Below are 14,456 nucleotides of genomic sequence, written 5' to 3'. Positions count from 1 at the left end.
GTTTCAATTAAAATTAATGAGTTTAAATAGGAGGACAGTAAAGTGCTTGGGGGAAAGAGTGTGGCAAGGCGGGAAGTGACATTTGTTCTGGGTTCTTGAAAAACACCCTACTACTGTGAATTCAGCTTCATTCAGATTCTAGAAAGTCAATAAGTGGGCTAATGGTTCAAATTTATCTTATGTTCATGGAACACTGCCACTGTGCAATCATTTAAAATCACCTTCAAACTGAGGTGAGCAGTTCCCAATGCTATTCTTTCAAAGGTAAAAAAGACACTGTAATGATGAAAAAATCCATTTCCCCCCAGACTTACATATAAACTTCATCTCTACTTCCTCTTTCTAATTGAAGATGAAAAACCCACTTGACAAACAAGTAGCAGAAAGGAGAGGGAGAGGGGAGAGACAGAGACACACACACACACACACACACACACACACACACACACACACACACGGGGAGAGAGAGAGGGGGAAGGAAGAAGAAGAAGAAGAAAGAAGAAGAAGAAGAAGAAGAAGAAGAAGAAGAAGAAGAAGAAGAAGAGAAGGAGGAGGAGAGGAGGAGGAGGAGGAGGAGGAGGAGGAGGAGGAGGAGGAGGAGGAGGAGGAAGGAAATAAGCAATAAGCAATGTGTGGGGTCAGGACATCAAGTAGGATTTCATAATGGAAATACACAAACCAAAAATAATTATTTTAGAGAGACAACATTTTATCCACAGTTTCATCCTTCTATCATTTATGCACACTTCAAAGCAAAAATTAAAGCTCTCAAAAATATGATTTGCATTTGTAGCTAAAAATTAATGCATCTCTCTAAAAATCATCATCAAATAAAATAAAATAAAATAAATGGAGGCTAGGCCTGGTAATGCTTGCTCATACTATCACTACTTAAAGACAGAGGCCAGAGAATTGTCACATCGTTAAACTTCAAGACCAATCTGACCCATGGTGAGTTCCAGCAAACATATTTAAACCTTGTTTCAAAACAAAAAACCTATCTCAATGCTCTAAGTCTAAGTGTCCTGTGTGACATCTCAGTCTCTGAACATGTACATGTTAAATGCTCCAAGAACGTCCAAAAGCCAAGGTTAGTAACTGGAACAATATTTTACTTGTATATTTTAAGTTACTATCATATACAGCTCAAGAAGTTTTCAGGACTTATTGCTGGTGGAGAAATGCATTAATAACCAGTCTTTCCTGAACAAAATGAAAGCATGGTTGCTACAGTTGCTGGGAGGAGATCATGTGAGGAGAGACTTGTTGGGCTTCGTGAGAACTCTGGATAACTGAAGTCCAGCATCCTTCTGGTTGTGCAGACACTGCTGTTGCTCTGTGGAGGAAGTAGGAATGAGGGCAAGGTCCTTTGTTTTGTTTGGGAGCATTGTTGTTTTGTGTATTGTGTGCACATCAGGTAGTTTCTCAAGTCATTCTGGAAGAGTTTCTCCTTACCTTAACAGGCAAGGATTGTGAGTTTTTCTTATAAGTGTTTCCTCTCGGATTGGGCAGATAACATGCTTTAACTTCTAGCACAATCGTTTTCCTGCTTTACTCTTCCTCCATCTTTCAGTGGCAGTTGGCAATGGAGTGGTGCGGCTGCTTGTGTGTTCTGCAATTAGAGGAAATGCAACAGTTACCTTTCTCTGAGTCTCCATAGTCACTTGCAGCAGGTGTCTATCAGTATGAAGTATAAATCATAAATCCAAAGGCGGCCAAGGGAAATGCATGAGTAATTCACCATGCTTTTTCACTTTAAAGTTTATTGTCAGTTTCATCTTTGTCACCACCAAAAGCCAATACTTACCAAGTCATCAGCTAAGGGTCATCCTGGAGAACCAGTGTGCAGAACACCACACAATGGTGTATTCAAGCACCGTGAATGTGACTTAGTTTACCTGAAGGTTTGCTGCCTCAGTGCTTTCTCAGTGTCCAAATACCTCACCCATTGCTTTCTATGCTGTCCTATTTGATGACAGGCCTACCCTTGCAGCAGTGATAAGGAATGCGAAGTTGGAAGATACTGTCACAGTCCCCACCAAGGATCATCAGCCTGCATGGTGTGTCGGAGGAAAAAGAAGCGATGCCATAGAGATGGCATGTGTTGCCCTGGTACCCGATGCAATAATGGTAAGAGTTCTCATCAAGTGTTAAAAGTACTCTTTCTCATAAGCCTTTGTGGAAAGGTACTGCTTCTTGCAAAATTGAAGTGTTGTGTGCAAAATCGCTAAATGTTTGTTAAACATATAAATATCAAGACAAGTAGTGTAGTTATGAGTTCCTTGACCATGTTCACAAGAGTTTTATATTATAGCTATTATATTAAAGATTTCCTAGGGCAGCCTGACTAGGTGAGGGGGTAACTGGTCTACCAAGTACAAAGGACTGTAACCTGTAGCCTGGCCTCACTCAAGCCTAATGAATTGATAGGCAGACGTTTATTCAGCATTAATAAATAATGTACTGAAAACAATCACAAATAACACATGATTAAGCAGTTGCAGAAGCATAAGTTTAGTCATAAAAACATGACACAATGAGGTTCATATTGTCATGCCTGTTCTGGCCTCTAGGTAAAAACCAGCTATGAGTAGTGTAGAGAGGAACTGAATGGGGGAGGGGGGGACCTCACACCATTTGAGAAGCTTGACCAAAATGGTTTTGCTCATAAACAAAAAGGACCTTGGGCAGATATCTGAGAAGATGACTTTTTAAAAAAAGAAACAGTGGGCACTGATTTAATTCTTCACCATGTTGCTATTCTAAGTATTTTGTATATATTTACAATAATTTGATAAAATTAATTCAGTTTTATTCCTCATTTGTTGTTGTTTACACAATGTTGTTTGATATTTAAAAGGAAAAATTCATTATCTAGGAAGCTTGGTTTCAGAGCCAAAATATTCTATTATTAGTAAGTGAATGAATGTATGAACTAACAGATAGAAAGATAGATACATAATAGGTAGATTAAGAAGTAGACACATAAATGTCTTCCTAACACAGATCTGGATGGACATCACAAGTTATAGAGTTACAGTGATCTGTTTACATACTCATTTCCAGGCATCTGCATCCCAGTCACGGAGAGCATCCTGACCCCTCATATTCCAGCTCTGGATGGCACTCGGCATAGAGATCGGAACCATGGTCACTATTCCAACCATGACCTGGGATGGCAGAATCTAGGAAGGCCTCACACCAAGATGTCTCATATAAAAGGTAGGTCTGCGTATACTACCATGTTTGCTTATTCTTTCTTCTTTCATAAAGAAGTAAAAGAAACCATTGTGTCTTATGGTTTCAATTGCTGTGAAGAGACACCATGACCGCAGCAACTCTTATAAAGGAAAACATTTAATTGTGGTGGTTCACTTACAACTCAGAGGTTTAGTCCATTATCATCATGATGGAAAGCAAGGCATCATGCAGGCAGATACGGTGCTAGAGAAGGAGCTGAGAGTTCTTACATCTTGATTCATAGGCAACAGGTAGTGATCTGACACTGTGCAGTGTCTTGAGCATGTATGAGACCTCAAAGCCCGCCCCCATAGTGAAGCACTTCCTCCATCAGGACTTACACCTACTTCAACAAGGCCACACCCCCTAATAGTGCCATTCCCTTTAGAGGTCATTTTCTTTCTAACAACCACACATACATAGATAATTCATTATGATTCTATGAGTCCATCACCAAAATGTTCATTAATGGGAAATTTTAAATTGAGTTTATTGATTTTTAATTTTGAAAATACTAGAGATTTCATAGAATTGTTGGAAGGAATATCTTATGAGAAAGGCAATAGCTGGACCTTCCATGGCATATTCTAAGCATGCCTCCTTTTATAAGAAAATTGCAAAGAAACCTTCTAAACAAACTTGTATGGTTCAAACCTATCAGAGAATATAGCACTGTGGGAAATGCATGAAGAAATATTGCTGCTGGAGATTAAATTCATGGCCATTTTTTTCACCTTTGAAGATTCAGGAAGTTGATTTCACTAAGCAAGCAGATGACAAATTATCCATAGCCAATCTATGAGAAACAGTTGGTTTATAATGGCGCGATGCATCATTATAAAGTCCTCTTCTTCCTCCTACTCACCAATAAAAAACTTGAAGAGTGGGAAATAATTTTACTAATAATAAAATTTTGAGGGCATGAAACAGTTACACTCAAAGGAAGCTTTACCCATGTGTATCTGTGAAGGATTTCTTTTTCAAGATGTATGTGTTTAAAAGTGCCCTGTGTTCTAAAGAATTTTGTGATAGAACATCTCCCTGTTCCTGGGAATTGCTGATGAACTACAGTGATCTGATAAGTCATGATGAAAAACTAGTTTCCTTTTCTAAACATGTTATTTCCATAGCTTATCTCATCACAAAACTATTTCCTCATGTTTTCATCTTCTAAAGAGCCAGTCTCTTGGAGAAGTTCTGACCCATTGGTGTACTTGGACTGCTAGTAGTCATCTATATAATGCTAAAGATGTTGGCAAATAATTTCTCTTATCATTTTGCTGTACCTACCAAGACCCTGAATTATTTCCCATGCCTCTTATTTCTGTTTCATCAAATTACTGTATAATTGCCATTATGTGTGTCTTTCCTCATTCCAATAGGAATCTAAGTCACAGAACTATTGAAAAATCCACCAATCATTTCAATACAACTACATATGAAATATACTGAGTGCAAACAGAAAGAAATATTGTATTGCATGGCTAGTGCATTGCATCAAAATTTTGTTGTAGAAGTAGTTACATCTAGGATGCTAGAGAATTTTTGAGACCACAGGTGGCCACCCGATGTACTTTGAACCAAATCTGCATCACCAGATTTTCTAAATAATGGTTCCTCATCCATATAGGTCTTTTCTATGGCTGAGCTTTGCAATACAACAAAACTGAGGAGCTGTAACAGATCATTTAGTCTCTAAGTCTTATTGTATTTGCAGTCGGGCAACTAACAGGAAAGTTTGGAAAACTCTGCCATATACTGAAGCACAAATCAATGAAGCCAAGATGTGTGTGGGAGAGTGCTATTTGGTGACTTAATCTTTTGGTGTGTGCACACACCACCAGATTTGTTATCTCACATGTTTTTAAGTAAGTTTGTGAGCTTCAGCTGGCTGTCGTCTCTCTGCTCTTTTCTGTCTCACAGCTTCTGGTAGGGTGTTTTCCCTGGCAGTCCTTGTCAGATGCATTTGCCTGGGTTTAAACCATTTACTGCTCTCGGTATTCTGGTATGTCTGTGTTTCCTCCAATCTCCTGTTGCTTCCAGGTGGGACAATTAGGTTCTGCCTAGGGAATATAATCCCTGGATGCTGACATCACCTACTCCATGGGGGTCTCTCATCCTAAATGTGGTAGTAAATTCCAGCAGCTGATCCATCTCTTACAATTCTTAGTTCAACCATCACACATGTGACCAATTCTCCACATTAAATAACCTGTACTAATAATTCTGCTTTCACACCTGGACTCTACTGATAAACAATGTCAAAAGACCCTGAACATTTCAGTGCTCTTGAGTCATACCTTTGTTTACACCTGTTGAAAAGACATCAAGTTAATTAGTTTGAACCCAATCTTTCCCCCCATAACTCACCCAATGGGGGGGAATCATCAGGAAAATACTGAAGTTAGACTCTAGATTACAGAGCTGACTCCATAGTTAAATTACTTGCCATGCAAACATGAGGTCAGGAGTTCCAATCCCCAGAACCCCTATAAGCACTGGATGGGACATGGTAGTTTGTCTGTGATTCCAGTCTCATAAAACTGAAACAGGAGATCACCAGAACAAGCTGGCTAGCAAATCTAACCATATCAGCTAGCTCTAGGTTTGTTTGAGAGATCTTGGCTAGAAGAATAAGGTGGGAGAGTAATGGAAGATAATTTTCAGCATCACCTTCCTTCCTTCCATTCACATGTACACATGTGCTTGCACAACCCCCCCACACACACATGCACTCACACACAAGCAAAAAGCATGCATATGTGTACACTACACACATTAACACAGAGAAATAGACAAAAGTAGACTATGACAGATTGAAGATGAACACAGTCTAGTGGTCCATTAAGTGCCATATTCACATGGTAGATAATGGAATGGGAGAAAAGCAGACTTATGAGAATTAAAGTGATAACAAATTAGTATGAATCTAAGACTTTTCATTAAAAGTGGCAACACAATGCAAGGTGGATAAGTGAAAGCATTGTCTGTGATTCTGACTGTAAAGTAGAAATCGCTCTCAAGCACCCTTGTACTCCTTTTGGTTCATGTTTTCTGTAGGACATGAAGGAGACCCCTGTCTGCGATCATCAGACTGCATTGATGGATTTTGCTGTGCTCGCCACTTCTGGACCAAAATCTGCAAACCAGTACTGCATCAGGGGGAAGTCTGTACCAAACAACGCAAGAAAGGTTCTCATGGGCTGGAGATTTTCCAGAGGTGTGACTGTGCAAAGGGCCTGTCTTGCAAAGTGTGGAAAGATGCTACCTACTCCTCCAAAGCCAGACTCCACGTGTGCCAGAAGATCTGACAAACACTGGGAGAGTTATCACTAGCAGACTGTGAATTTGTGTATTTAATGCATTATGGCATGATGGAAAATCCAGCTTGGAATGCAGGAGAACAAGGAATGTGGTAAGAATTTGGAGCACAAGAGAGAAGTGGGACTGAATGAAGTAGAGACAGTGACAACCAAAGCACAACAAGTGTTTCCATTATGCAACTTGTTTATGTAAATAATGTACACATTTGTGAAAATGCTATTGTTAAATGAAAGCACACCGTGGAAATTACTGACAAATACCATGCGATTTTTCCAAGAGTTTGGCTTGAGCTAAAGGGGACATTTCCTTCAGATTGGCAATGGCTATAAAAATAAGCTAAATCCATGTTTCTACCCAGAGTTATAGTTTAATAAATTATTCTCACTGTCCCTTGACATAATTTCTAAAACATGGAAAGATGACAAACAGGAAGCGAAAATATGTAACATCATTAATTTGCATCACAAAAAAATCGCCTTTTAATTTGGAGCTCTGCTTTGACTTTTCAAATAAAGGCCTTAGTAGACAAGAAAAAAAATGTTATCAATATTTTCCATATCACTTCCAGATACCAGCACGTCTTTTAGACCTTAGAAAAAGATAAACATGTGTCTTCTTACACAACTCATTTCTTTTCTCAAAAACTTAATTTCACCTGTATTAGAAAAGACAGATGTAGGACAAAAACAGATTCTGCATTGTGATGGAATGGTTATCTGTATTTCAAAGTGATGCCTATCTAAGCTAGAGCTATTAATTGTGTAATACAAACACAGGGCAGAATTTTCACAGATTGCTAAAACATTAAAGATGGCCAACACATGTGGGAACTGAATAACGGAGGAAGCACTGTTTTTCCAAAGCTTTGACATACCCTGCATGGCAAACTAGACTGCTAAATACATTTATCTTTGCATAGCTGGAGAGCAGTAGGGTGAGGCTGACATTAGAGAGTTGAGTGATATCTGTACTGAGTGGAGCACAACAGGGAAGTAGAGGACACCTCCTCATTTGTCCAGGCTTTAAGATCAAATGTCTGAAGCACAGGCTGAAATTTTATGACTGACACCAGAATCCCCATAAATGAACCTGAAGTTCTCCATAGGGTTGGTTCTCCTCATGATATTATCATGTAGATGAGCTTAGTGCAATGCAATTTGCCCTTCCTAACCTCAACTTATTTCATCGTTTTGAGGTTCTAAAATAATTTAATATGAGTTGTTCTCTGATATGGGTTCTCTGAAGCCAGGTGGTACAATAGGAACCAATGTCTTCCCTAAGCTATGGACCGATGATTCCTTCAGAAATTTCTGTACTAGCCACTCAATGTAATTTTGTTGCCAAAGACCAAGTTTCTATTTTCTACAACCATTGAGTTAAAAAGCAATTAACAAGTGAAATTCACATCTCTCTAATCTATAGATATTCTCTTAAAAATCTTTACTACTTTCTGATTTAGTAAAGTTCTAAATACTATGTCTAGAGCATAAACTACAAAAATGGCTACCCTACATCAGTTTCTTGTTTTACTGAAGTCCCATGTGCAATCTCTAAGTACAGCCCCTGAAGAGGTTCAGCATCCAACACACATTTTGCCAGGACGATGATGGTTTATGCTCCATGTGTGTATGCTAGAGCAAAAACTTATAAGCTAATTCATCCAAAAGCCAAAATTTGTTGTATGAGCTTGGAATGTGAAAATGGAACCTTTTGGTCAGAATTTCCTACATAGGAATAACACTTACAATCGAGTTTCCACATATTTTCCCTTATATTCACCTTCTCAAGAATTATTATTTGAAATAATTTATTTACAGGAAATGTTAATGAGATGTATTTTCTTATAGAGATGTTTCTTACAGAAAGCTTTGTAGCAGAATATATTTGCAGCTGTCGACTTTGTAATTTAGGGGAAATGTATAATAAGATAAAATATATTAAATTTTTCTCTTTTGAAAAATTGAATGCAAAGTGTCTGTGTCTTCTTATGGGAAAAATACGCTCACAGAAACCTAAGTTCCTGAAGTTTCAGCTGGGTGTGGTGTGAGTCTTCAGCCTGAAGGGGAATCATCTGATTGTCAGCACCATGGGGAAGCCCAGCTTATTGTTTACCAACACAGAATGGCTGTAATTGCTATTATAAAGTTAAACCAACATATTCCCACTTGTAATTTCCACCCATTCATTCTCCCATTGCCTTCAGGACCCTCTCTACAAACGTCTTCAAAAAGACTTGAAGACAGGTGCCATAGTCCCTACAACCTTCTCTCTTAGGAGAAATTTTCCAAAATGGAAAACCAAGTATGTCTAGTGTATTCATTCATTTCCATATCCTATGGAATTGCTACAACTGTGGAGGGAAATCGATCCATTTGTTTGGGCCTGATTAACCCCAATATACTTCCTGGCAAGTTGGATTTTCTTCTGCTTTCTGAGCCTTAAGTGCTCAGCATGATACAGAGGTGGATGTAAAAGCCCACGTTGCAGTGTGTGGAAATGCAAAAAGCAGACATTCTGTGACAAAGTGGGATGGATCTCATGCAGCTATAGCAGCTAATGAAGCCAGAATAGTCCCAGGGCTACAAGAAAGAGTTAAAGATCCCTGAAGCACGGCTGAACAATTTCCACATCATTTTAATCAGTCACTTAGGGTATTCCCAGTCATTCATCCCCTCAAATTGAGACCATTTGTATTTCCTTGTGAAAATGTATTTTTAGACTCTAGCAATCATATGAGTGACATTCTTTTTCTTTTCCACTACACTACATGACATGCTCTGAGAAGTAACAAATGTCTCCATTTTCCTTTTATAACCAAAAGTACCTAACTGTCCTTTATCATTTGGGGAACAATTATTTAATTTTATTTCTTCCTTCAAATTCAGGCTAGTTAAGAACGAAGGTCTTTCAAAAGGCCAGATGACTTTCCAGAACTCTGTTGTAGAGAAAATTAATATTAGAGAACATACATCTATGGACAAGTGTCTTAAAAAATAATGTACTAGTGTGAGATTGTGAACATGTGACACTGAACTACACTGGTCTTGTGCTGTGTAAGCTTTCTCTTCAAATTTCCAACATGGACAGGCAGAGCAGAATGACACACATCCTTCCAGAGTTAGCATCAAACATGAAGGAATGACAAAGAGAGCTTTGGATTTCCCATTGAACAATTTTATTCAAAATTCCCAGAAACTGGACAACTCATATTGAGAAGTGAGGGATGAAATGAAGCAGAAATTACTACTACTACTAAATATTCATATTAAATGAATATTTAAGTTATAAAAAAAGACTACACCAAATACACCCCCTGTACTGAATCCCATCATATAAAACCATTCCCATATTATGAAAGTTGTGACTTTAAACTAAAATGGGGCCTGCTGTCTACCAATGTAGTACCATGGCTTTTGTCCTATCCAAGTTCCATGTGTAGGCAACCTGATATCCTGAGAGGCAGTGTTGGATAGATAGGCCTAGTGGAATACCCAAATACCCATGAGCCTCTGGGGGCATGCTTTCAGGTAGTGCAAATCTCTCTCAGTTTTTGATTTGAGATATATTAACTTGTTTCTAGATGCACACCCACCATTACTATCAATGTAACAAGGCAAAGTATTCCAGAGTCTTCACCATATGCTGGTATTATACTATTGGACTTTCAACTTGCAAAATGGATGAAAATTGCTAATTAAATCAATTCCAAGATTACTTTGTTTCCAGATTTGGAAAATAACTCTCCATTCTTTTTACAATATCAACTATGCCTGTTATATCATTTAACATAACAGAGATTTTGCAGTAAAAATAACTACCACATTCAGTATCCAATAATAGAATGCAAGTGTATTTTAGTAACAATAGAATTATAATGCAGAGAAACCCCACATTTGAACACAGCACCTTTTCCTTCAAAATTCTTTAGAGAGAAACTGAACTTCAAAAATAAATTATCTTGCATGTTAAACTAAATCAAAACAAGTTGAGGTTCAAAGGAATTAAATTGTGCAATCATTATCTTCCTTTTAAATTGAATCCCGAACAACCAAACTTCACAATCTTCAAGTTAATAGCAAAATTTTCTCTTCATCATTGTGTATTATGAAGGGTTCCTGGTGTCTGAACTAGAACTCCTTGAGCATATGTGGCCAAGATGTTCTCTTAGCTGACTGTAGACCCAGTAGGACACCAGGGATTTATTCATTCAGTCTCTGACATAGCTAACCTTTAACATAGTCTGCTGAATTTTGAAGATACAAAATAAAAGACAAAGGTGCTACAACGTTGAAAACAAGATGTTCTCTGGTTCTTAGACCTGATATCTTTGTCAAAGTCCAGTCAACACGTGTAGGGCTTGAGAGTTTTCAAAGGACCCAACAAAGGTGCATGGGATTAAGTGAAGATAACGCACTCATACCATAGAATATGATTCTTCCATTTTACTTTGTACAATTGCCTACTGATCTAAATCAGGTATCTGGAACTGTGGCATATTAATTAAAATCCATGGGGGGATGTTCCCACCAAGAAGTTAGATGTAGCTCTCTCTATATATATTTTAAAATGTTTTTGATATTATACTATAATTGCATCACTTATCCCCCTTTGTCCTCAAAAATCCTTCCATGTATTCCCTTGCTCCTTTTCAAAGTCAAAGTATACACGTGTGTGTGTGTGTGTGTGTGTGTGTGTGTGTGTTAATTATATATTACATATTATATATCTTCCAAAATATAGTATATTCCTAAATATATAAATACAACCGCCTCAATTTGTATAATGTTACATGTATGTGTGTGTGTTTTCAGGGATGACTATTTGATATTGGATTGCAATTGTACTTTTTCCCAGGGAAGACTACTTTTTCTGCTCTCAGCATTCTTTAGTTGTCCCTGAGCTTACTCTGACCTGAAAGCATTCTCTGTGAGGACTAGCTCTCATGAGGTGCCATGCAAGCTTCTAAAGGAAGGAAACAATCAGCAGTCTTACCTTGCTATGCCAACTATCAACCATAATTATGTCCAGCACAGCATGATAACCCCAAGGGTGCAGTAGTAGCACACATACCTTGGCAGTCAGTAACCAAAAGCTCTCTAATTACACTTAAGACCTGCTCACCACAAGGGAAATCATGCCTGGTACTAGAAACCTAGCCAATTATCATGACTGGTGAAGTCATAGATTTAGAGGATAATGTATAACTGCCACTTTCCTAAACCTGCATGATGGCTCTATATTTGAACACATGGCATGGTGAGAAGAGAATCTACCTATACAGTCTTTTTCCTTTTGAGAGTGTATAGTTTTTGAATTGTTCCCTCCTTTATACAAGACTGGTCAAGTTTAGAGATTTCGCATGGTGTTAACCTCATTGGTGTTTCCTTCTCCTATGCCTAGCATATTCAGAGTACAACTAGTGCTTAATTGAAAATAGGTTCTGTTGAATGGCATAGACTCTATAATCTCTTTCAAGCTGACATCTTTAGGTCCATGTCTCTGTGATTGTTTCAGTGACTCATGTTGTTGAAACACGTATTCTTGTCATCCCTATATTTGTTCTCATTGTAATGTTCATTAACATATTTCTGAACTAAAATTGTCCCTACTATTTTGGAGAAATATTTTCAGAAATGTCATTCTCCAAACATCCCAGGGGATATTCTTTCTGTAGTTTAAATATGGTTTGTGCTCCCAAGAAGATTACATGTTGGGGTATTTGGTCATTAAGATTGTGATGTGGGCCCTTATCAGGTAAGTCTTAGTTGGAGGTCCTTAGGTCATTGAGGTTACACTCCACAGAAGGGACTGTGAGATCCTCTGTGTTCTTTAGAGGCCACTTATTCTGTCAGGGATTGCGATCTACCCTTTGCCATAAGGTCTTTCAACAGATCTGAGATGATAGAGGCACCATGAAAACTAGTAAAGTCAATGATTTCATCTTTATATTGCAGTTAATATTTCACCAAGATAGGTAGGGGGAAACTAAATAGCAAATATATTAACAATATAAGAGACACTTATGAACACTATGAATATAAGAGAACAATGAACACTATGAATAAAGCCAGAGTAAGGGAGAGAAGAAAAAGGAAAATGATTGGTATTTACACATTAAAATCCCTAGTCAATGAATGCCTCTTAGGATGAAGTCTGCAAATACTGAGTGAACTAAAGTGAACCGAAGGGATGATGATTGAAGATCTGAAGGAACAGTGAGACAGCAGAAGAACAAATGCATGTATTTGTCAATGGGATGAGATGAATGACACAAAGACAGCAAGATTGGGATCAGATGGTAGAGAACTCTGTTGTCACCATCAGTTTTATTTGAAAGAGATGGAGCTGGTAATGGCTTTGGAAGGGGATAACAAACTGGTATGTTTTGCCAGGATCAGGATGCTGATCAGAGGTTGGACAGTAGGACACATAGACAGGATCTCATGGCTGCTTACATTAGTGAGGAAAGGTAGAATTTATGAGAAGTGGCTGGATTGAGGATATGGAGAATTACCTTGTCTAACTGTTAGGCTAGATGAAAGTAATTAATGAAAGAAGGAAATCTCTGAGTCCAGTGTGATAATCAAGAACATAGGAAAAGGAACTGCTCTTGGGGGAAATTTAACAATCCTCTCTACTGTATAATTAGTATATGAATATTCTATGTGTTTAATATATAAAATAATTGCCTTAGTAAATTACAAATAAATGTTTAGGAATCTGTCCTTAATAAATGTTTCACCAGCCATCCTGAGATATTAAAAGATTCTATGCAGAATGGATCATATTATCAAGAAGTAGTTGGTTAGATACACTGAAGGAACTGATTGTAGAAAAATAGAAGGATGTAAGAGGGGCAGGATGATATAGGGAAGACAAGAACTTAAAAAAGAGCATGGGCCAAGCAGACTTTCAAGTGAGGATATAAAAAAAGAGATGCATCAACTTAAGGATGGAAAGCCTGAAGGGTGCTAATAAGGAATTTCAATTTGATACAGATGTCAAAGGGTGTCAAGAAAAACTCATGAGGAGAGACAAGCTGACGCACAGCGGTAGGTTTAGAAAATTACTTTAGCAAAGGGTGTAGCTCAGGCAACATTCCCATTGACATCAGGCCAATGAATTGCATTTAAGGCCAATTTGTCAAAGCAAGTCATAGCTCTCTTTGAGCATTAAGTAAGTGTATAGTGCTGGGCCTGGGAATTCTAAAGAAATAACAATATGCAAGTAATTGAAGCACTTTCATGAGAAATACACTTGCCATCACGCCTCTCACACATACGTCATGAATACCGCAGCACACAACCTTTTAAAATTTCCTGGGGGTCCCCATTTCTTATAGATGCCATGGACTTGTTTTATTTGCTCCACACCTTCCCACTTCACTGCACCTGTTACACCAGTCATCATCCTCTTGTTTAATGGCCAGGCAGCCTCTGGGGCCTCATAACAGATGGAGAACATCAGATCGGCACAACACATGTAGGATATTCCAAGTCCTACTTAAGCGTTTCAGACCAACATTGAAATTGAGATCGTTGTGTCTTCCACTTCTTTTTCTGCCTTGTCTATCATTTCTGCCAGCTGTGTTCTTTCTGTTCCAAGAGCTATTGATTCTGCCCCCGGTTGTGTGCCATTCTTAAAGCTGATTTAGACAACAGTAATGTCGATGGGAATCTCATATTCAATTTGTTTAACACACATCCATGCCTTGCAAGTTTTCAAGAATGTTTTATGATTTTTGAGAACAAAACTCAGAGAGACTCTATTTTACATGTCCCAAGGGATCTAGAATTCTCATGGGTAGTAAACACTCCAGTATATTCTGGGATTTCATTTAAGACTTGAAATTTAACCTTAGCTATGGACAGACGGTGTGTGTGTGTGTGTGT

The 14,456-nt window shown here is 38.2% G+C and overlaps 1 protein-coding gene across 1 annotated transcript in view; it reads left to right on the top strand.

The window, feature by feature from the left end:
- Dkk2 (dickkopf WNT signaling pathway inhibitor 2) overlaps window positions 1–6,551 on the top strand; it is a 90,617-nt gene extending 84,066 nt beyond the window's left edge. The window contains exons 2-4 of the mRNA XM_027395726.2: window positions 1,980–2,130; window positions 3,067–3,222; window positions 6,301–6,551. Coding sequence (XP_027251527.1) covers window positions 1,980–2,130; window positions 3,067–3,222; window positions 6,301–6,551 — 558 coding nt within the window. The remainder of the gene's footprint in view (window positions 1–1,979; window positions 2,131–3,066; window positions 3,223–6,300) is intronic.
- Window positions 6,552–14,456: the final 7,905 nt, after the last annotated feature.

The sequence above is a fragment of the Cricetulus griseus genome (assembly GCF_003668045.3).
Source record: "Cricetulus griseus strain 17A/GY chromosome 1 unlocalized genomic scaffold, alternate assembly CriGri-PICRH-1.0 chr1_0, whole genome shotgun sequence".
Taxonomy (NCBI): domain Eukaryota; kingdom Metazoa; phylum Chordata; class Mammalia; order Rodentia; family Cricetidae; genus Cricetulus; species Cricetulus griseus.
The sequence above is the reverse complement of the archived record's forward strand: the minus strand, read 5'-3'. Positions and strand labels throughout refer to the sequence as shown.